At 53.3% G+C, this 23,780-nt stretch overlaps 1 protein-coding gene across 1 annotated transcript in view; it reads right to left on the bottom strand.

Moving 5' to 3' along the window:
* Positions 1-23,780, bottom strand: part of LOC119100630 (kielin/chordin-like protein) — a 42,385-nt gene that overhangs the window by 13,399 nt on the left and 5,206 nt on the right. Inside the window, exons 2-12 of the mRNA XM_037223706.1 lie at positions 9,891-10,016; positions 9,269-9,529; positions 7,876-8,142; positions 7,534-7,643; positions 5,686-5,942; positions 5,029-5,225; positions 3,704-3,833; positions 2,003-2,148; positions 1,487-1,617; positions 926-1,088; positions 91-369 (exon numbers count right to left, since the gene is read on the bottom strand). Coding sequence (XP_037079601.1) covers positions 91-369; positions 926-1,088; positions 1,487-1,617; positions 2,003-2,148; positions 3,704-3,833; positions 5,029-5,225; positions 5,686-5,942; positions 7,534-7,643; positions 7,876-8,142; positions 9,269-9,529; positions 9,891-10,016 — 2,067 coding nt within the window. The remainder of the gene's footprint in view (positions 1-90; positions 370-925; positions 1,089-1,486; positions 1,618-2,002; positions 2,149-3,703; positions 3,834-5,028; positions 5,226-5,685; positions 5,943-7,533; positions 7,644-7,875; positions 8,143-9,268; positions 9,530-9,890; positions 10,017-23,780) is intronic.

Consider the following 23,780-nt stretch of genomic DNA (forward strand, 5'->3'; position numbering starts at 1 on the left):
ACTCTGCCCTCACTGGCCTTTACATGAGACCTAGCTGGATGCGACTCTGCTAATACAGGCGTTCAAAACTGAACGCTGACCTCCACTGACCTGGCGGTCCGAACCTGGCTGAAACGCCTGTCTCCTGGCAGATGTCCTCAGTACAGTTGACGCGACCTTCGGTGCAGCTGCACGTGTTGCAGTCTTGCCGCCAGGTGGCGCCCTCTTCTATGCACGTGTCGTTGACGGCCGACACGAACTTGGTGGGCACGCCGTACTGGCGGCCGTACGGGCACGCCTTGAGCGTGCAGTAGGAGACGCCGTTGGGGCTGCAGCTGCAGATGTTGTCGCACTCGTCCAGCCAGCTGGAGCCGGGGCGGCACTGCTGTACTGTGGATGACGCAGGCGTCAGCGGTAGGTCCGGTCACGTGCAGAGCCCCGCAGGCTGGCTCACCGCGGGGCTCTGGCGAGCAGGGACCGCGCAGGGACCGCGCAGAGCTGCGCAGGGACCGCGCAGGGCTGCGCAGGCTGGCCCACCGCAGGGGTCAGGCGCGCACGGACCGCGCAGGGACCGTGCAGAGCATCGCTGCGATGCGCTCTGCGGCTGCCGAGCAGAGCACGGGTCTCACGTGCACACGCGCTATGGTGACTCCAGAACTGCTGGTATTTTGCCATTGGAGTGTTCAGAGCAAAGATAACGTGCACAATTCCGCCAAGACATAGAACAATCGACCAAAAGTTTAACCAGCATCTGTGTGCGGGAGAGAGCGGCCTCGTCTAAATAGCTTCACCTAATGTCATCATCTCTCTGGGACTCCCGGCCCCATCACCCTGGGGCTGACCCGCCATCGCCGCACCGCAGCTGCACAGTTTGTGCCGCCCACGCCCTCGAACCCCACGCTCCACACCGGGCCGTGGAGAGCGAGAAGAGTGACGCCGCGCTCACCTGGCACGCCGTCGCGCTCTTGCTGGCGCTGCCGGCAGGCGCCGCGCGTGCAGGCAGTGACGCCGTCCACGCACTGACAGGCGTTGCAGTCGTCGTGCCAGGTGCCGCTGCCGTCCTCGCACGGCTCGCCCAGCCGCGGCAGCACCTTCAGCGGCCGGCCCGCCTGGCGACGGCGGCGGTCAGTGGCCCGCCTGTGTGGGCTGCACACCGCGACGGACGCGGCGACCACGGGATCCCGTGTGTGGGTCAGTGAACCGGATACGGGGTCAGACACCTCCTCGTCCGCCCTGAGCATGGTATCACTGCATGCCGTATTCAGTGAGAGGATATGTCCGCCATCAGCCCAGGGGTGAATTGAAACTCGAGCCGCCCTTGATTATGGACTCTTTCGGACCCAGAGAAGCTCCACCAGCGCACCAGCAGGTAACAACTGGGGACGGTGCTATAGGCAGGCTCTTTGCAGATGGCCTTGTTTTTACCAGTCAGCTTAATTTCACATTATCCCAATGGTTCGAACGGGCCAGGAGGCTCTTCACACTCGTGATTTGTCGGGTGACTGACCTGTTTTCCGGGGGCGCAGACCTTCAGCGTGCACATGACGAGCCCGCCGTTGGAGCAGCGGCAGTTGTTGTCGCACTCGTCTGTCCACTCCTTGTCCTCCTCGCACTGCTTGTCAGAATCTGGCTCTGATCCTGTGCAGCATCGAACTAACGTAAACAGGTCTGCAGCAACATTTAAGCAATTAGGCGACTATATGGTGACATCAAGCATACACAACGATATTAGGGCAAATTCTCAGCCGCACCCACGACGATAAAACGAATCCTGCATCGACACGGAACATTGACGACTGAATGTATCCCCACACAACGAACTAGCAACACGCAACTTTTGGGAGCGATGTTTCAACAGCGACAAAAATGGCAATTTGTACCAAAACCCAACAGCCATCAGGCAGAGTTTAAGATGCATCGGGGGAGCACCCCCCCCCCCCTCCATCCCCCCCCCAGCTTATGTTCCTCGACCCGCCCCTGCGACAGCAGCCCAGCCGGTAGCACGCCGCCCGCTGCCCCTCACCGGCGAGCAGAGGCGCGCGCAGCAGTTGCCGCCTGCAGGGGCGTGAGCTGCAGACCACTAGGCCGTCCAGGCAGCGGCACATGTTGCAGTCGTGCCTCCACGAGCTGCCCTCGTCCGTGCACGCGTCGCCGTCCGCGTAGATGTACCTGTTGCCCGAGGGCGGTGCGCCAGAGCAGTGTCAGACGCCAGGTCAAGCCGATCGCGAGACAGGGAAGGCTTGGGGCTCGTCTCGTCTAGTGAGAGCTGGCTCTGCTTTTGTCGCCCAAACAAGGTTCAGCAGTAGGTATTTATAATTGATAAGGGATGCATTCGAACATGAGCGGGTGGTATACGTGAAAACAGCGGTTATGCCCACAGGCCTCCGGAAGCGGACTTTATGCAAAGGACAGCTTGTGTTTGGAGCTTCAGCAAAAGCGCATGCTCGCTTTTCGTGTAGAAAAACAAGAGCGCACAGTAACCGTCATTTTGATCGTGTTTGTTGCGTTGTTCAATCACTAATATTGTGTTTATGCAGAATGCTGTGTTTAATGCAGAATACGCTGGTTCCTTTTACAATTCATCACTAGCACATTAACAGCGCAAACGAACTGCTCACATACCCTCCCACAAAACTACGAGACCACTAAAAACCTGTTAATAGCACCCATTTTGCATGGGTCGCTCGTAGGTTCCTGTTCGTGTGCGCTGATAAGCAAGCCGAGGCGAAACCTTCACTTATCACGTCCTCACCCAGACGAGTTCACTGTTCAGTACAGACCTCCCAAAACAGTCTGCTATGTGCCTTCTGGTATAAAGCAGATTTAGCGTGCCATAAGCAGTGAGGCCGAGAGACTCGGGTTTATAAACAGAAACAAGAGCTCGCTGAGAGGCATGGGACCATGGTGTTTAACTGCCAGCTTTATGGAGCTCCCAGGTCCCCCCATGTTGGTACAGCTCACAAACACGACGCGGGAGGCGTCGCAGTAAAGTCAGCTCGCGAGAACAACGGAATCACAGACGGCGTGTGCTTCACACTGAGTGCGAAAAAGTCGCTTCTCATGTAAACTGTTTTGGAGTCCGTTCAAATTCCCACACTGTGAGAGTAAACACTTCCCTCCCGCTCACCATCCAAGCCACCGATCGCGTTCGGAACGCCAAGGCTGTTTGACGCAACTCGTGCAAAGAACCACGGAGTACATGTGAACATATGCCTCAGTGATTCAGAATCCTGCTTGATAAACTGAGTGAGGATCTGTTTCGAAGCCAAACGTAGTGATTTTTAGAAGGCAGCTGGAGAGACCTGGTGGCTGGACTTAAGCCCTGGTCAGTAGGGTACGAACTTTGCCAGCCCCAAATACATTTTTAGATTCCTTCGACTGCCGGCCAGATCGTGTCTGGGCGCTCCGAGCGCACCTCGCGAGAGACATGAACCTGTACCCGAGTGCCAGAAAGGTGCCTGAAGGTCATTAGTGTCTGAACGCCCGTTGCGAAGCAACGCTTCTCGTGAGAGCTGTGACCTGGTCAGCGGTCGTCAGTCACTGCCATTGGCCGGTAACCGGCGGTCAGGTCAGGCTGCCACTGGACCTTATGGAAAGCAGGGACTGACCGGCAGCCGAGTCCCACAACTGAGCCCATAGCCGGTCTGGTGCCCGGCGGCCGGCCCCCTGTGGACACATTCACCATCCGGTCCCGACGGTCGTCCCATCCCCGGTCCGCGCGCACCTGACGGGTACCATGGGCCGCTTGCCGGGAGGGCACGACATCAGCGTGCAGGCCGAGTGGCCGCTGTCCGGACAGAAGCAGGTGTTGTCGCACTCGTCGATCCACCGCTGGCCGGGCGTGCACGTCAGGGCTGGGGACACGCGGCGCCGGGTCACCCAGGAGACGTGCGGACGCGGCCGGCGGCCTGAGCCGCTGGAACGGCACGAGGCGGGCTGCAGGGACAGTTCGTGCGGAGGCCGGCTCAGGGACGGCGCTGACGCATGGAAGATGAGCTCAAAGACAGTAGTTTCCAGTTTGCTGGGAGTTCATCCAATACACGTATCTGTGTAAATAACGGCATGTATTTCCAGCCGAGGGAGCTCGTCCAATGGCGCCAATTAAACCGACTAACTATCACCAACTGCGCTCATCCTTGCATGCCGGCTCAAAGAGGGCTTCGAATGGTCCGGGCTCTGGTCTGAGTCCTACCAATCGTCACACACAGGGCTTCGAATGGTCCGGGCTCTGGCCTCAGTCCTACCAATCGTCACACACAGGGCTTCGAATGGTCCGGGCTCTGGTCTGAGTCCTACCAATCGTCACACACCAATCGTCACTGAGTCCTATCAATTGCAGCACGCTACACTGTCGTACCATATCATTGTGTTATAAGCTCCAATATCTACAGGACTCCATGGATCCAAGGCTTGATGTCACGTGATATTATCACGACAAGCAGACATGTGCAACTGTCGCGGACACTTGTGCCAGTCATTCAAAACATGGCCAATGGCAGATATGGCACTTCACTTCCGCGTCGCGACGAACATCTACCAGGCAGTGATAGCATGCCAGTGACGCACAACATGTCTGAGACGATGGCATGCCAGTGACGCACAACATGGCTGAGGCAGTGGCATGCCAGTGACACACAGCACATGGCTGAAGCAATGACATGCCAGTGGCGCACAACATGGCTAAGACAATGCCATGCCAGTGACGCACAACATGGCTGAGGCAATGACATGCCAGTGACGCACAACACGGCTAAGACAATCCCATGCCAGTGACACACAGCATGTCTAAGGCAATGGCATGCCAGTGACACACAACATGGCTGAAGCAATGTGATGCCAGTGGCGCACAACGTGGCTAAGGCGATGGCATGCCAGTTACACACAGCATGTCTAAGGCAATGGCATGCCAGTGACACACAACATGGCTGAAGCAATGTGATGCAAGTGGCGCACAACGTGGCTAAGGCAATGGCATGCCAGTGGCACACAGCATGGCTGAAGCAATGGCACACCAGTGGCGCACAACATGGCTAACATGTGTGATCTTACCCGTGAACGGCGAGACGAAGCGGACGCTCTGTCTCTGCTGCTGACAGAACTTCTTGGTGCACTTGACCACGCCCCCCGTGCACGAGCAGGTGTTGCATTCCTCCTTCCAAGAATCGCCCTCATTTTTGCAAGCGTCTCCGTCAAAGACGATGAACTTGACCGGCTTTCCGGCAACCCTGCCTTTCGGACATCCCATCCTGATGGCAGAGTAGGGCAATCGTGTGGTAGACATTGGCTTTGGTGTCATCGATGTTCCTCACCATCCAGTGGAGAAAGTTGCGACAAGGATCACTGCAAGGCGTGCATTATTGCTGCCATATATGACAAACGGTTATCTTTTAACTGCTGCTGCTAATGCTGCTGTTGGCTCCCTGCAAGAGCGTAGTCCAGTACACTTTCCTACAACCATTACGGATACGATGCCCCGCCTAGAATGGGTGTAATATTCTACCTGCAGCGGACACTCTGTCCCATCCACAAAGGACATCTTGATCCACCGAAAGCGGACATTCTGTCTCACCAAAAGCGGACACCTCGTCATGCCCGGAGCGGACACCTGGTCATCCCCGGGCCCTGCCCGTCCCTGAGCCGAAGCGCTGCCACCCTCCTCTCACCCTCCTCAAGCGGACCCACCCTCCAGCGCTAAGGCGCGCTCACCTGGTGCAGAGCGGCTGGCCGAGCCAGCAGCCACAGATGTTGCCGCATTCGTCCTCCCACGTGGTGTCCTCCTGGCAGCTCATCCAGTCCGGCTCGGCGGCGGCGGTGGCGGCCACACCCTGCTCCGGACAGCCGCGCTGAGAGCACGACACGCGGCCGGCGGCGCACGAGCAGCGGCCGCAGCCCTGCTGCCATCGCTCGCCCTCGTTGGTGCACGTCGAGCCGGCCTCGAGCAGGAAGTGGACGCGCGCGCCCTCCTGCGGCGGCAGGCCGACACGAGGATCAGCAGCCGGTCGGCGCCGTGCCGCTGGATCCCACGAGGACGCAGATAGGGGTGACCCAAGCAGAGGGGACGGCAAGCCCATCAGCTGACTTCAGTGTGTTACGCACGATGGCTGGAGGTCCCGTAGGGTTTGTTTGGGTCAGCCAGTCAGCAACACTCGTCACGTTTCAAAATGTTTAATGCCCCGTGGCGTGAAGTAAGTCACAATAGCCCAGGTTCCACACGGACTCTAGTTAAGGTACATACAGCCTATACGTGTGCTTTAAATTGGCCACGGACCCGGATGTTTTTAAGAAAGGCCTGCTTCGACGTTACGCCCATACTAGATGCATCCCGATTTGCGGATGCGGCTGCTCTCACACACGAAGACTACGAGAATTCTGCAATCTTGAGTTAATGGGCAAGATGCCTGCGGTGGTTTACCCCACATGTTCAGCGGATCACTCTCTGGACCACATAACGATCAAGACGGCACGATCCATGTGGTGTCGAGTCTCCACCCAGCCCTCGTCAGCCTACTCGCGGCTTCTGAGCCGGCCGCAGCGCAAAGCGCTGGGATGACCATCCGCCGATCCCACGCCCCATGAGCCGATTTAAAGGTCAGAATGATGATGGTATGACTTGCACCAGCATCATTTTTAATTATCTGTGGCGGTTGGCCTATCATGACGGTTCGAATGAAGAAAACCGCGTTTTTGCAGATTCATTGTCGCTCTTCGTAACCGCAACACTGGTTCAGTTCGAAAACGGAAACCAATCGCTTTCACGGGATGACGTAACGTCAGCCGAAGACGTTTCATGAACCTACCTTACATTGACCATAGTTCAGCTTTCAATCGGAATATTCATGTACGTCGGGTATAAGCAAACAAAAAAGGCTCGAATGTCGCTACTTTGAGCTCTATTTTCAGCCTGACCTGACGAGGCCTGGCATTGCATGACCTTCAGAAAACGTCAACTTGACATCCATCAGTTTCATGATTTGGTTCGTTAGCACGGTCAGTTAGCTTCGACGGCTTTATCGGCGTCCATTAACAACTCAGTCCACATTTTTCATTTTCCACATTTTCACCGCACACGCCTTTGCAAGAAGATCATAGGTCCCCTAACTGACAGGGTAGGAGCTTGACAATTACAGATCAGAAGATATATGTTTAAAAGCAGATAGGATTTTAACAAAATACCTTAAATAATGTGGGAGAAACCTCTCAAACATTGGAGGCGGGTTCAAACAAACCCCCTGCCCTTGGAACGGTTAACCGAGTCTTGGTCACTTTCTTACACGTCAACAAATGTTACGCAGCCATGCGGATGACGCGGTCAAGACATCTGAACACAATGCGTTAGAACGTTGGGTTCAAAACACCCAACGCCGCGCGATTCCACACACGCACGCATGCTACATTGGATCGTGAGAATGGCTTCCCTCGCGTGCCCGTCACGTGGTGCCAGTTGGATGCCGACCGATATTGATGATGCGCAGCGCATCTCAACAGTTCCTTGGGCTCAAAGAGGTAGGTGTTGCACACGCCCACATACGCTCTACAAGCACTCTTGCACCGTACCTGCCTGCCATAAGGACACTCGTTGAGGGTGCATTTGGGAAGTCCACTCTCGGAGCAGTAGCACAGGTTATCGCACTCGTCCAACCAGCGCGTGCCGGTCTGACACTCCCCTGCGAACAAACAGGAACAGGTGGTTAACTAGCAAAGCGTTATCAGCACGTGATCTCACAGATATAAGAGAAATGGTCGGAAAAAATTGTTTTGGTGTATTTTGCGGTTTCGTCCCCCCCCCCCCCAAGCATAAAAGCGGGTTGCTAGGAAACTATCAGCTCTAACCACATAGCACGTGACGAATAACCGCAAGTGTTATGCAACAGCTATTCACATCATGTACGCGCTCACCGAACTTCTCCGGCTCCTGCCGCTGGGCACAGAGCCGGCGCGTGCAGCTGACCACGCCGCTCGTGCAGTCACACGTGTTGCAGTCCTGCTGCCAGCGCTCGCCCTCGTTCTGGCAGCGATCACCCGAGCGCAGGATGGGTCTGAGCCGGGCGCCGGCGCGCTGGCCGGGACCGCACGCCAGCAGCGTGCACGCCGGCACGCCGCCCTCGGTGCACTCGCACAGGTTGCCGCACTCGTCCTCCCATCGATCGTCCGGCTCGCACGGCTCTCGAAGACAGAGGTCAGATGTCAGGGGGAGTGGAGGGAGGCGGGGTAAGCGGGGGTGAGCGGTGGGAATGGGGGGTGGGAGCGCCGGGTCGGGGGGGGGGGGGCGACGCCAGGTACGGAGCGTGGCAGGACTGATGCAACGTACATCAAAATGGTGGCGTGGTGTTTGCTGTAGGCAGAATCAGCTGCCGCAGGAGTGACGGGCAGATTTAATATTCCATTTCTGAAACCACGAATAATATCTCGGCGGTTACTGTAGCGGCGATATATTCATACATCCGTGCAACTCCAACTACCCTGAGCGCACGGAAACTTGTTATCCGGTTATTATCAGAGCATGTAAACCTATTATTGCATCATTTCGCTTCGAGTTGAACACTGCGGTTTACATACGAGAAACCGGAATGTTCTCAGCGAAGCGAAGAGTAATAAGGATTCTGACTGTTGGTCTGAGCCGTTACCTTGAAAACGGCAAAATTGAGCGCCATTTTAAATGCGCACGGTTTAAGTTGAACACAGTGCACATGTAGGTGGCCTCAAACATTATTCAATTTGGCTAAACATTCGTCCAATTTGGCTCGACATTTTTCCACTGGCAATATCAACTGTTTATTCATTACGACGGCCTCAGCGTCATTGAGGCCACATCAGATTCTGCTCTTCTGCTGGCTGCACAAAATGTCTACAGGAGCAGAAACAATGCGACCTGTCCAGCGAGAAACGGATGACACACGCATACCACAATGCAAAAAGTTACCACCATTTGGCCAGATCGCCTAACTTAGTAAAATACGTAATCATGTGTCGGAATCCGAGATTTGTCCGCCTTACCATAACTTAGTGATTTGCAAGTTTGCCAAAGGACAATAGAACCTCCTTTTGCCTACAGCCTTGATTTTAACGAAGCTGTCATGTGGACATCGAAGCATAGAACAGCTGCTCATCTCACACCATCGCTCCGAAAATGAGCAACCAGTAAAGATCTGACCCGTTTTACGAAATCTGACTGCTTCCCACATGACGTAAATCTCCGGCCTGCCCACATCACCTCACGCCCTGCAAGGCACTCGCCCACCGCAGCTCGCCGGCCGGACTCCACCTGCGGCCGGCATGCCCGCTCGCTTACCGGGTGTCTGGGGCGCACGCCGGGGGCACGGCGCCGACTCGCAGACAGCCCTGCCCTCCACGCACGAGCAGCTGTTGCACTCGAGCGTCCAGATGTCGCCCTCGGCGCACGGGTCGCCGGCCGTGCGCACGAACGTCATGCTGCGCTCACTGCGCACCCGCGGCGGGCACGGGCCCACCGTGCAGCGGGTCTTGCCGGACGCGTCGCACAGGCACCAGTTCCCGCAGCCGTCCTTCCACTTGCTGCCGGCGAGGCACGAGCCTGGAACCGGCGCCGGCCGATTGGGCAGGTGGGACGGGCACGCTGACGCTGGCGCTCATGGCGGGGTGTACACCGGGCTTCCCCGCTACCACGACCAGCACCATGATCAGCACCACGATATGTGACGAGGCCGATTTCGACATACATCCTTGCCATCCGTAACAGTCGGCATAAGAGCAACTGTTGCGCTCTCGCACGTGGTGAATGTGTCGCCATGCAGATTCATGCACAAGGACGCTGATTGCTTCACTGTTCAAGTTGCTAACGTGTTATTGGACGCGGCAAAGGCTTCTGATTCAGTTCGATGAGTTTTTACCATTTGCAGCCTGCAGAAGAATGGACAGACACCGTGCTCACTCACCGGACGTGATCGGGTTCCGTTCGGACGAGCACCTGTCTTTGGTGCACACGGTGACGCCGTCCCGGCAGCTGCACGTGTTGCACTGGTGGTGCCAAGTCTCACCAACATTATTGCACGTCAAACCATCTGAAATCACAGCGTAACACACGCATCGTAACTACACTCACAGCAGGCGACAGGCTGCGACGGACCCAACTATAGCAGCGTCGACATTTCCCAACATAGCGCTTATGAGTAAACATTTTGCTCACAACTAATGTCAGCAGTACTAGGTTCGCATTTTATAACGTTCAGGTTAGTTGGTTTATTATATTTACTTTCCCATCCAAACGCTTTTTGTAGATTATTTAGCTCAAGCAAGTGAAGAACTACTTCGAGAGCACCTCTTGCTTACCAATTAACTTACTTAAAAAAGTTGCATTATTTGAAATGAGTTTTTAAACTAGGCATAATGATTTAAGCGTCCTGAATAGCTCTGAGCTTCGGATGGCGGTAAATGTGGCTAACAAATAAATACTCTCCAGATAACTTCTTTCTGGGGTGGATGTGCTAGTAGTAGGTGTGATGTGCCCACACACCGGTGCACGCCGGCGTACGTAAATGTAACCAAAAAACTACATGCGGCACGCCCCTTTTCACCCACGTTTCCAGGTCAGTGTTCTTTCCTTGTGCCCTGAGTTTCGCACCAGCGCGGTACGCTGCTTGCGTCGCGGGTATTTGTAGCGTATTGGTGGTGGCGGGATCAGACGTTGGCCGGGGCCGACGTCCCTTCTGTCCGGCACTACGGACTTGTCGCCGATCCGAGCTGACAGCCGGTGTCGCACGGGTGCGGCGGCCGTGGCTGCCGAGGTCAGCTGACCAGAATCTGCCGCGCCGCCTGAGCTAACGGGGGCGCCACATCCGCCGGAACCAGTGACATCACCTGCCAGTCCGGCCTGGGCCCAGGTCGTCAGCTTCCGACCTCACCCTGCGATGAAACATGCAGCAGCTGATAGCCGAATACGGCCGCCGCCGCCCGGCCAGCTGGCGACGGGTGCTCACGTGACAGGCAGCTGGATAGTACGGCGCCGCTCCTAATGTCCCCACCCCGCCGCCCTCCAGGACGGTCCAGCTGACCAGCTGCGGAGACTCCCGGACGGTGGTGCTGGATAGTACAACGCCGCTCCTAATGTCCCCACCCCGCCGCCCTCCGGGACGGTCCAGCTGACCAGCCGCGGAGACTCCCGGACGGTGGTGCTGGATAGTAAGGCGCCGTTCCTAATGTCCCCACCCCCGCCGCCCTCCAGGACGGTCCAGCTGACCAGTCGCGGAGACTCCCGGACGGTGGTGCTGGATAGTACGGCGCCGCTCCTAATGTCCCCACCCCCGCCGCCCTCCAGGACGGTCCAGCTGACCAGTCGCGGAGACTCCCGGACGGTGGTGCTGGCCCTCAGACGCATGCCGTCAGTCCGGTAGGCTGTGCAGCTGCTCAGACAGCACTTGAGTACCCCACCATGCCGCCGCGCAGCTTGTGTTTTTACGACTGCTGAAGAAATCGTACGTTTCAAATCGCGGCTCCAAGCGAAAAAGTCGACAACGGAATTTTATCGGGCGATTCGTCATTGTGCGAATGCATTCGGAAGTATAAAGTTTCTCCGAAGCTTCTGATATCAAGCTTCTCTTCACTTGTGCTAATATTGGCAGCGTACAAATCTTCCACGCCCTTGGCATCTGATGGGGACCAAAACATGAGTGCGCAATCACAAAGCCTTTAATGCAGGCGGAGACTTACTGCTTTAAAATGCCCACATCTCCCACATATCTTTGGTGACAGACGCCAACTGCCATGTCTGTCGGCGGTACGTCATTTGACGTTATCCATACGTTAAACGGTGTTGCGTATCCTTGAAACCAGACGGAAGTATCTTGTCCCATGTGTCATGATCGATTTGATCAATTAGCGAAAGTCCGGGAGGAGGGGAGGACTGGGCAGCCTGCAGCGCTCGGTTGTGCTCATCACCACCAGTCTTCCTGTCATCCGAAATTGACGCTCGGGGTCACGACCTAGCCCCAAGTTTCACTGGCCGTGCCCCGCTGCTGGCCCTACCTGTGGAGCCGACAGCCCAGAGCGTGACCTCAGCGTACATGTGCCGCTCACATGGCTGGACGGCTGAGCGGCACGTGCAGGCGCTACCACACCTCGGCCAATCCGAGGCGTCGACCTGACGCTGACGCACCGCTCGCCCATCTCGGCCGCCCCGTCGCTGCCGGACGCCGCCGGGAGTGGCCGGCTCGGCTTCATCGAAGCGGGGTATCGGCGACGGGCCGGGGGGGGGGGGGGGGGCGCCCCGCCCTTCACCGAGCTGACGCGCCAGCACCCCAGCCGACCGGCGCGGACATTGTGCACTCCCGCTCGAAACATGCTGAATGTGCATCAGATATGCCGCTTCAGGATCGCGTCGGAGTTACTTACGGAGACACTGGGCATGTCTGACAAGGCGCGGAAGTACCAGGCTAGCGATCGCCTCAGCACGGAGCGAGCACGCCAGATCACACACGACGCAAACTGACCTCGGCTCTCGCTCGCCGAGCCGGGTCTGGTGGGCGCCGGAAGTGGGGCAGTTCTAGCGCCCGTCGATGTCTGCCGGTGCTGGGTCGTGTGGCCCGCACCGTCCACACCTTCCGCACGGACCGGTCAGCGTGCTCCGCGGGCGTGCGGACGATGCAGGAAGCGGTCGTGGACGGTCATCGGTTTGTGCTGACACAGTTTGTTAGACATGACGAGAGTGGACTGTGTGGTGAGCGAAACGGGTGGCGGAGCTTGTGGATAGAGATTACTGACAAAGAAGTAAAACGTACGCATATGATCGAAGTGGGTGCTTCCAGGCCTGAGCAAATTAACATGTGTGTAGTGTAGTGCACATTTATCAGTCATGGCAACGCATACTGCCGCTGGCACCAGGTAAATAGATCCGCTTCAATCTTTGAGAACGCCTGTCGTTGCGCTTGACCCCGTTTGAATCGATGCTGGCTGATCTTTTGCCTGAGAAATCACGACTGACTTCAAAAACGTACCACGAAGAGACATCAGCAAATGGCGTAAAGTCTACAATGATACAACTACTTTTGCATCATCTGGCACTTCTTGATCATAAGCAATGCTTCGTCGGATGATTTGCCCCACATCCGTATCAGGCCGTTCCTAGGGCCTGCTGAATATTTTGTAGAGAACAGCAGCCTCTGCCACTGTTTGACATCTCAAACGTCACACGTAGCTGCAATGTATGATGCTCACTTGCCTGCCTTTGAGTCCTTCGTTAATCAGGGCTAGTGCTCGCCTCATCACCACTGGGCTGATATTTTATCTTTGAGTTCTCTGGGGGTTTGGACTCTTCCGTTTCACAGGCTCCGTCCGCCTTTAGGCCTTGCCTCTGAGGTACATAAGCCGTCTGAGGAAGCCTTTTACCAGGGGAGGGGGGGGGGGAGAGATATGAGCATCCTGCGCTGGAGACTTTTCTCGTTACCTATTTTCCTTCTAGTTCCTTGTCAGATAGCAGAGAAATCCAATTGCTTTAAGATGTCTCTTTTCGGTTTGGAGATGATTTAATGGCCATTTTCGTCGCCCCAAAAGTTCGCTGACCTCTTGCGGTCATGTCAATGGGGATGGTGCGCAGCCCTGTTCAGGAAGTATATTAACTGCATTCGGCCCTCCATCAGCTGGCTGATGGGAACATGGCAAAGACACAGGGCATACCATTCATCAGCTGTCAACAAACCGCTGTCTCCTGAAGATGCCGCCAGCGTAAGGTTCCAATGATCGCTGTTCAGATGTCTGACGCCTTACACGACTGGTAACTGACACGGCAGGCCAAAATTGTGGCATTTCCAAAACACCTGATTTGGTTTTCTCTTTACCACGCACTGCTCTCAGCTTTCATAATCAACAAAAGAATGCGTTCGCACCACGTTAAAATGTGCTAAACCCACCAGCTCCCAACGCCAAAAACACTCGCGTCCAGTTTGACCCATCACCAGCTCGCATTCTATCAATCCAGTAAATACACGGTCTGAGACTGTGACGTCACGTAGCCAGGTGGTGCCAGGGTTCGTCGGGTGCAGCTGACGGCTATTGCAGCAGGACTCAGACGGTGATGCGATGCAAACTGCCGGTACCTCCCTCCCGGGCCCGTCTCAATGGCGCCACGGCGACATGGCCGTCGTACCATGACTCGGGCGAATGCATCGGCAAGAATGCCAGGAATGCGGGATCCCGCAATGGGAAAGCGGAATTCCCCACTAAAGGGCACTTTCAAAGACGGCTTTGCAACCGCTATTGAAAAGAGGACTACCGAGGCAGTAATAGCGGGCCTTTCCAACTGAATGTATGGCCCCTGTAAATATGTACGTGGCAATGAGCTAACGCAACGCACGTCAACGGATGCACCCACTCCCATAAGCCTCTGCAAAGCGCCCCCCCCCCCCCCCCCACCCCCCGGCCAAAGCCCAGACGCCGCCCCCACACACCACAAGACTGTTACAGAGTGCTGGAGTGTGCTCGTCCGACAAATGCCACCTGCCGTGCGCCGCGCCGACAGCCACTGTTTGGTATTCCAGCCCTGGCGTCGACCGGCCTTTGGGGCCAACGCAGATGGCGCGGCAGCGTCGGCTCACCCGCCGACGCCGCCGATCAGGCCGTGACGACTTCAGACGGCACGGACCGCCCCGCCGGGCCGCTGCTGGGCTGGACTGTCACCAGCAGTGGCGGCGTGCGTCGGGGAGGCGCCGGCGGATGCGAGACGGAGAGCGACAGGAGACTAGAGCTGCAGGGGTGGGTTGCGGGGAGAAAACCCTCAGCATTTGGGAGTCAGACTGAGGAGCACCATGCATGCCTCCGACTTGGTTTGGAAAGTGGGAACGATCTATGGACGCAAACATGAGGCATGCGGTACATACTCAGGTTTGCTAACAATAAAGTGGTACCAACTCACGCAGCTATGCGGCATTTGCGCGCAAACAAGTTTCATCCGAGGTTATCGACGTTTCAGGAAAAATATTTGAGACGGATTTCCAGAAATCCACATCATGATCTTGTGTCCCGGACATGACCGGACAACGCGCCCTGAACACACATAGTTGGCATGACAAGCCGATGAGATGCACGCGGAATCGTGAGGACAAGACAATGTGGACTGCCGGGAAACGTGAACTGGCCGCGGGTCTGTTTGCGATGACGAATACTAATCAGTCGTATATATCTGCTCGCCACATACCTAGATATCGAAACTTATCTCCAACTGAGCAAATACTCAGATTGGTTCCGCGTAGCAGCAAGAATGTTTCAAGCACAGCAATAGTCAGGCTCAAAGTGGAGAGGACGTTGTATAAGTGCATTGTCCAAACATCAGCAATCTGCTGCTGGAAGTAACCGCTGCCAATTTTTAACCGACTTATCTGGTCCCCTCGACGAATCAGTCGCAAAGCCCTTTGCAGTGAGCTTCCCAAGGTCAGTCACTGCACGTGATGACGCATGCCAGCAGTGACCAGACTGCCGGCTCGAGGTGACGGCGAGGCTGACCTGACCTGACGGCGGGAGCTGACACCGTCCCCGCCCCGTAGCGCGCAGCAGCGGCCCGGCGCCGCCGCCCTGCCCCGGCCGGAGCGGCCCGCCGGCTGCCTCTGGGCCGGATTAGTGGCGCGCGTGCAGCCCGCGCCCGGCACGCGACCGGGCGGCGCCACCGAGGAGGCGTCATCGCCAGCCGGCAGCGGCCGCTCGTGCGACGCGGCGGCGCCGGCTGTCGCGAGGCGCGTCGCCCACTCGGAGACGCGGAGGGCAGGCTCGCGGTATGGAAGCCGCCCGCAGACCCAGCGTCGCTCTCTGGAGAGGCGTCGGATGGGAGCAGGGATAGAGGAACGACTGTGCGCCGGGCCAAGTGTCCTTTTCAATGTTAGGGTAGCTGTCCGTGTGAACAGATGTGGCAGGAGGTCAGTGTCGCAGTCTCATGTTGTCGCATTTGCATGCACGTAGAACGCCAGCTGTCGGTGGCTGGCGGGGAGATGTTGCACCGAAAATTTTCGGCATTCCGCGCCGCTGTCCTGACATTCCATGACATCCACACAGTGCCGCAGGTTTCGGCGGACAGGGGACCTCCGGGTTGCGATTGGGTACCCAGCAAAGGCTTTCGAAGCCACAAGTCAGATCTCGTTCGCTCAGTACACAGGCTAGCCGTTGAGACTTGGTCACATCCGTCCGCCAATCAATCCTGCTCAGGCCCATCCGCGAGCCACTGATCCACATACCATTGTCCGCATTGATTTATTAATTGGAGATGGCGCAGAGCAACGAACTAGGCGTCATCATTTTCACTTTGAGGATCCCAGCCATGTGTAAACCCAGCTGTAGTTAACCATGTGTAAACCCAGCTGTAGTTAACAGTCACACGCCCAGCCCGCCGTGGCAGCCGCCAGCCGACGATTCGCGGGCTGGAGAGGAGCATTTACCGCCTTATTTGTGATACCATGACGTAAGTGAAAGGAGACAGGCTTCTTTCGGGACCCACAGAAATAGGTCTGATCAAGCATTACGCCTACGCCTCGCGTTAAAGCCAACCGTTCAAAGCTGCGTGTGAATCCGGCTGTTGGACTCCTCACGTGAAAAAGTTGCACCATTACAAGTTCTAGCTAGCTCCTAGTTACAAGCGCCTCCGGCATGCTAAGTCACTTCTTCATTCCCCAATTCTTTGTGCCCGATGCCCTTTTGACAAAGTTTGTATTAGCCCCTGGTCATGTAGGAAAAGCAGGAAAGGTGAAACAGGGGCAAAGGTGTCTTTCGTCTATTTTGGCGTAATGTTCTCTATAGTTTGCCAACCGGCGGTGGGCCATCAACTATATCTTGTAGCACATCTATCGTATTTTGTACTATACCCTTATGTTTTGTGCCCGACTCACAGACGTAGGAACGGGAGGGCGGCAGGTCCGTGTGAACCATGGCGCCCCTACTTTCTGAGAAAGATGAAAAGTAACTCAGTTCGGTGCTGGTGGCGCTGGTCACCCAAAAACTGGCGTGTGGCTAGGCCAGCACGAACGCGTGATTGTACTGAGTTTGGAACAGGATCCGGCCAGCGACGGGTGTTGTCATCACGTACAAACGTGTCACATCACATACGTGAAACGTAAGATTTTTACGTTGTCAAATTTTGTCGAAACTCTTGTGCAAACTCGGTCCATAGCTTGGCAAGAGCAAGCCACTGCGAAACGAGACCTACACATTTCGACTCGGAACAGGATAAATAGGCTTATGTTCGACACATAGGATAGGCAAAAGTTTGAATAGATGTGCAGGTCGTGCACATGTCTCGGTACATAAACAGCTGATTCGACGGTTCGAGAGCGTTCATCAGCACTGGTGGCGACCCGGACGGATGACAGCGGGTAACAGACTGCACCGTGTGGGTCCACGCATCATATGTACGTCACTAACTCATTCCGACAGTCAGACCCATAGCGACGCAAGCCATCGAAAAGAATCGACCAAAGTCGCGTTTTCTCGAAAGCAATTTCGAGTACAACACGCTGGCCCGTAAACCGAGCACGTTGGGGCCATTTAATTAACATAAACGCAAAGTCCGGCTCACAGTGGCCAATGACTACTCACTGCCTGCGTACATCACCATACTCTGATCGCAACTACCCAGAACATCCATCTCTGCAGCATTCTTCATTTTCGTCGATGTCAACTGCTGTCTTCGCCCATTTTCCGGGCTATTGCCCACCGCATTATGTCACTGAACTCGCGAGTTTTTACTGGAGGCCCTTAGAACGGCGGATGTCCAGGGGCGGCACTGAACAGTCGATGGACACAGCTAGGCGGGACGAAAAAAAAATATTTAGACGCATCCACAAATCTCCAATTGGCTTACATCAAATAACTACTATCTACAAACAATAACCCAAGACAATTCTCGCGTCATCACATTCCTTCGCTCGAACCGAGTGAAAGGAAATAAAATGATCGTCGGTAAGTAATGTACGTCTGCACTTAACGAGATGGGATGCGGTCTAATCTGTGTTACGACAGAATGATACCGGCTGTCCCCTAAAAAATCCAACGCCTTCCGACCTTGTCCGCCCTATTTCCAGCTCAGACTTTGAAATTTTTTGATATTCCAAAAAAAGAAATCCAGCCGGCAACCCCAGTACGACGACAGACCTAACCAACGCGATCAAGCCTAGATCGTATAATTGTAACGGCATTTACATATTCATTCAGCTGTGCAGCTGAAAAGACGATGTGAATCGCAATATCTGGATCGAGTTCATTCAAGTTTTTTATCTGCTTTATTAACGAATCACCCCAAGGGGCTTGTTGTTTGATTTAGTGCAGATACAATGGTAGTTTAAGTGTAATATAAAAGGCAACAACGCAATCGCCTTCCACATTCGTACATTCTCAACCATTTCGTCGCTCACACACCTTCACAAACATTATCATTAACAAGCGCCCGGGTGCCCGGTTGAACACCACACGTTCGGTTCAGAATGGGGTCGATATGGCCCCCTGAGATCTAAAAAAAATTAAGAGAGCTAGACACACAAAATTTACATGGTGGGCCGGCCTGTAAGTGAACTAACTTGTCTCAAAAGTTCAGGCTTCTAAGTAATGACACTTGGGCCAAATAAAGTTAAATGAGGTCGAACTCCACAGAAGTGCCCAAAGTGTCCAGACTTCATGCAATCGCCTTGAACCTGGACGCTTGTTCTGAGCAAAAGGTCACCAGTGTTCATTATAGGTCGGTTACCTTGTATGACCTTCAGAAGTCATGGTGACCAAATCCTACGATCATGTTTTCCTAATTTGTGTATGCGTCAAGGATTACACTGAGTGGTATGTTTCTAAAAACAAGTGTTGGTCTGCGTAATGTTAAAACAGTAATCTACTCTGACCTTTAGGAACCCATGGAAAACGTCTGCTGCGGTCTCAGAAATTAGCCCACAAAGCAAGTTCTCTGGCAAAACAGCAGGTTGGTTTTCACCTTGGCCTGACCTTCATGCCTGGCCCAAGGACAATGGAACTTGTTGTAATCTGTATGGCTTCGTCTAACACTCCGTTGTCGTGTCAGATTGGACGATTCCCCCAAAATTTACTTCGCTAAGAGTCACGGGCTGACCTTGAGCTGCCATAGGTCACTGACCTAACAAGGCACGTCATTTTAAATCAAATGATCCGCTATCCAGTTGCCTACATCTATACAAAGTTTGAAAATCACTCTGGAAAAAAAGTTTCGGAGGGTCACATTGACTACTCTAACCGAGCACATATTAATCCGAAAGCATGCTAAACAACGGCAAGTATACCGTCCAGTTTGGTGCGAAGGTCCCTGGCGGTACGAGAGGCGGTGACTATCGACCGCACGCATCTCCAGGACAAGATCGGGCGATACCAAAAGGCCCTGCGTGCCACCGACAGGCAGAAAGCTGGGCGTCCGCCATTGCCGCTCAGTAGCGCGTTTGTATACAGCGGCCGTGGCGTGTACGGCCACCGGATCGCCGTCAAAGCCTGCGAGCCATTACGGGAATCATTTAGGGTTACATTTATGGTCATAAATGGATTTCGAGATCATTCTATGGGATTCAAAGTTAGAACGTTGAGACTGTATCCTCTCGTTTCTGATCTAGACGCACGCAAACTTGAGCAGATTGCTTCGCGTCACCTATTTTGGAATCACTCGGATGTGTATGACGTCATTGAGACACCAGACGAAGTCCGCCTTTTCAATGGTCATACTATGCTCGAAGGCGATACAAACATGACGAGGAACTTTTTCGTGTCCGGAATTCATCAGTACGGCTCACCACGTCAGCCGACGACAGTTGGTTTTCAGCTGTCTGAAGCTTTTCTCAGTGTCTTCGAATGTGGAACATTCCCTTTAACGCGTTACGTGCAGGTTTCAATCGCGAACCGTTTTTTGATGATGCATAATAGAGGTAATCAGGCACTTCCAGTTATGACGGACATGAGACTGGGAGCAGAATAACTTAAAAGGGATGTTCCACACTTGAAGATATTGAGGCAAGCACCAAATATGATGAACTAAGCTCACTTATAACTATTGGTATAATCTAAGTGGAGAAATAGTAAAGAAGTGATAGTGTGATTTTAAGGAGTAGCAAAAATAATGCTCTAGACAGCACAATTTCTCTACTTCGGGAGCACGCTTCTCAGTGGGGCAGTTTGATTGCGTCATGTAACGTTTATATGATGTTAGAGATGCTGCCAAATTGGCTGTGCGAAATTGTCACGCTAGCACTCAGCTGTAGTAGTCTAACTCGCCGAGAGATGGCAATGGTGGCTGGACGTGTTTTCCGAACCAAATATGTTTACGGCTCGAGTTTTGGTCTTTTTTCGTCATGTTTATGCAAATTTGTCAACGACTTTAAGCCGTTTGCTTGTTTTCACATATTTGGTTACGGTGCTATTCGTAGGTCATTCCATTACAAGTCTTATTTCCGCGAAATTTAGTAGTATATCCAGCTTTTTGTATCATGTAGCACGAAACGCGATGCCTGCTTAAATCTTGCGCTACCTGCACAGCATTAGTTGAGGACCAATTGAAGTCCGCTACATCTGGAAATCACGCTCACGAACGCCAGACATGAATGACTTGACGATTACATTCCGTTTGGCGTTGAACATCGTATGGTCCATGAGGTGGCAGCATTTGAATTGTGTTTCTGTGGCGTTATGCATGCCTCTGTGACCACGGAATATTTTGCACGAAGTAGTCTGCACGGGTGTGTAGCTCAGAAACTAGAGGGTTTTAGGTCTTAGGAAGGGCATGGCTGTGCACTGTACCGAATGATCTTCAGAGGAGCTATTTAGAAACCTCTGGTTTGAAACCTCACACAAATATGGAACACCCACTTTAAGAATAGTACCCTAACCGAGATGGTGAATGCAAGCAACAAATATAAAATGACGGACAAATATACCAGCACACCAGGAAAAAGGGAAAAGACACGCACTCATAACGACCGTCCGGTTTATCACGCGCGTAAAGCGAAAAAACCACATTGCGGCGCATTGACGAACTGCAAGTGATTCAGGTCGTCCGCTACATTGGCAATTCTAACACACGATTCTGACGTCACAGGATGTTCTATGACGCATCAAGCGATGACGTGAGAAGCGTATTTACGAAAAAGTGAAATTTTTTCTAAAGCAGTTCTTTGCATACAAAAGCAAAATGATAATTTGTAAGTGGTAGTAGTGATGGTCGTCTCGATATCCTCAAATGAGGAGCATTGCCTTTAAGAGCGCTGAACATCGCGAAGCTATCACTGTGGGTCACAAGGTCACTGACAACATTCCAGCTCAGCGCTTGACAGCCGCCGCCATCGAATCTCGCCGACGAGCCTCGGTAATGATCCTGGCCCCAAAGTTTATCACCCCTTGCACCCTGTTTAGGTGACTCTCTGCGGCCCCACGCCAAACTGAGAGGCAGCACAGAAGATGGGAAAAAACGTAGAACTCGATGATGAGTTTATAAACCTTATGCTGCATGTGTCGCGGTTGCCTTTCAGAATTTTCAACAAGACAACAAAAATAGAACATGGCTAAGTCAGCTCCACTCGGGGGTGAAGTTTCCTTTTCAGTGGGGCTTCAACCCCCCCCCCCCCCGCCCCCCTCCCCCAACTTGGGCTTCAGACTTCCCCAACTTTGAGAAGAAAGTGGGTGAAATACGGTGAGAAACATGCTCCCCCCAGTCCCAGGCTCCCCTGAGGTGAGCACAAATAAGACCCAGCATAATGATCAGCAAAAATCAAACAACAGGCGAAGAACAATGTTTTACCAATTTAGGCCCTGAAATCTTCCCAAACCGCACGATGCTTGGAATAAACTATGTTTCGTACAATGTTGAGGTTCTAGTACTAACAAAGCAATGAGTAGCTTACGCAAAAAAAAACACACCAAGAAATACGATGCAACTCAGCGACGACTGGACAGCACCAATGATTAAACGGCAGCCCGACGGCGTTCAGCAACGAACGAGCAAGCAGTAGCAGAAACCAGCAATGCAGGCGTCATGTGGATATTCGCAAACCAGATAAGATCAAGAAGATGTGAGTGGACACTTCTTCGAAAAGGCCAAAGAATTAACGCGGAGCCTGACAAGTTTACCAAGCAACATGACATCAACTCTACAATTTACGCCAACAGAACACCATTAAAAATAGACTTGCAGGCCAGTATCAAAAAGGAAGGCCATACCAAATTTGCGCATCAATGCCGACTGGCCCCCAGAAACCTAAAACATCTGGCCACGGTTCCCTTACGGTTAAGGTAGACAAGCTGAGTAGCGACAAGCCAAGTTAAGCACATTGGCGACGTGAAATATGCGCGGCTTATCCTGTTGACAATAAAAGTGACGACCTCCTACATTTTAGTCCGTGAATTTCATCACCATTCCAATTTTAGCCCAGCGTAACAATTATCGTGCGCCAACACGCATTCGTCTCTGTCTGGACTGGGCCCCGCACGACCTTGACAGTGCATTACCCGCAGCGGAATTTACTCCACCCTACTCATGTGCCGGTGCAGCCATAATAGTTAGCTGCTGATGCTGCTTTGTTTGCTACGGAGGCTAGATTACGTCCGATGATGCAATGCGGGCGCAGGTATGGAGGTTAATCAACAAACAGGTTTGCATTTCGATATGTGCTTGTATTCCGCTGCAACTAGATATATATATATATATATATATATATATATATATATATATATATATAGCTTCACCCAAATTACTAGCTGATGTTTGTAATATCGCATCGTGCACAGCAGCACTCTTATGTTAAAAAACTTCATTTTATAGCTGAGCACAGTGGTCTTCAACAGGTCGCTTTCTGTGACTCATAGGCTTATGAGTCGCCGAAAGATGGTCGCCGGAATCCCGGCGGAAATATTCGCCGGGAAACATGGCTGCCACCGTGAAAAAGTCTTCACGACAAAAAAGATAATTGACGGTGCTGTAAGCTCTGACATCTTGATGGTTCAGCGTTTCTGGGTTTTTTTCAAGAAGGGCTCTGTTCCCAGTCACGTCTGTACACCGAGCTGTCATGTGCCTTATGCAAGATTGGGGAATGCAGCTAACGCCAAACAGCGCGTCGCAGGGGTGTAGGGGGTGCTTTAGCCCATCCCCCACAAATTTGGGAAGACAGTGGGTAGAATCCGGGGAGAAACCTATTTTTCAGCATATTTTAAGAGAGGCTAGGTCTTTTTCACTGCTCAGCTCCCTCCCGCTAGCGCATTTTGCGAAACTGCGCCCCTGGCGCGTCACAGCCACCAATGGTGAATGCCTTCTGGTTGCAAAATCAGTGTAAGATGACATATGCCTAATCACCAGGGGCAGCAGGTCGCTCGTGATAGTAAAAATTCAGGTTAAGAAGAGTTCCAAGCTCTCCAAGTGCCCGGTTAGGCCACAGACAGGACACAGAGCACTGCTTCACTTTGAATCTCATTCAGAACGAGTTTTTACTTCAATTTTCCAAAAAGTGGACACCTGAAAGCTTACTGACTGACCTGAACGAATCCAGTTGGATAAATCTTTTGATATGGGTGTAGAACTGCCTTCATTTCTGGCCATTGTTTTAGTTCAAACCGCCACCAACTCACGGGGAGCATTGGGCTGACTTTTACTGGCAATCAAAAATATCCCTTTGAATGGTTTTGGGGATCAAAGGTCACGAACAATGTCCGACTTCATTATTCGGCCCAGGTATTGCTGGGAGAGAATGGCCCCAAAACGTGCCCGAAAATTGAAACTGCCTTAAATCATATATATATATATATATATATATATATATATATATATATATATATATATATATATATATGAGGCATGTGGGCGAGGACAAAAC

Source organism: Pollicipes pollicipes, unplaced genomic scaffold, assembly GCF_011947565.3.
Source record: "Pollicipes pollicipes isolate AB1234 unplaced genomic scaffold, Ppol_2.1 Scaffold_4881;HRSCAF=5763_pilon_pilon_pilon, whole genome shotgun sequence".
Classification (NCBI taxonomy): Eukaryota; Metazoa; Arthropoda; class Thecostraca; order Pollicipedomorpha; family Pollicipedidae; genus Pollicipes; species Pollicipes pollicipes.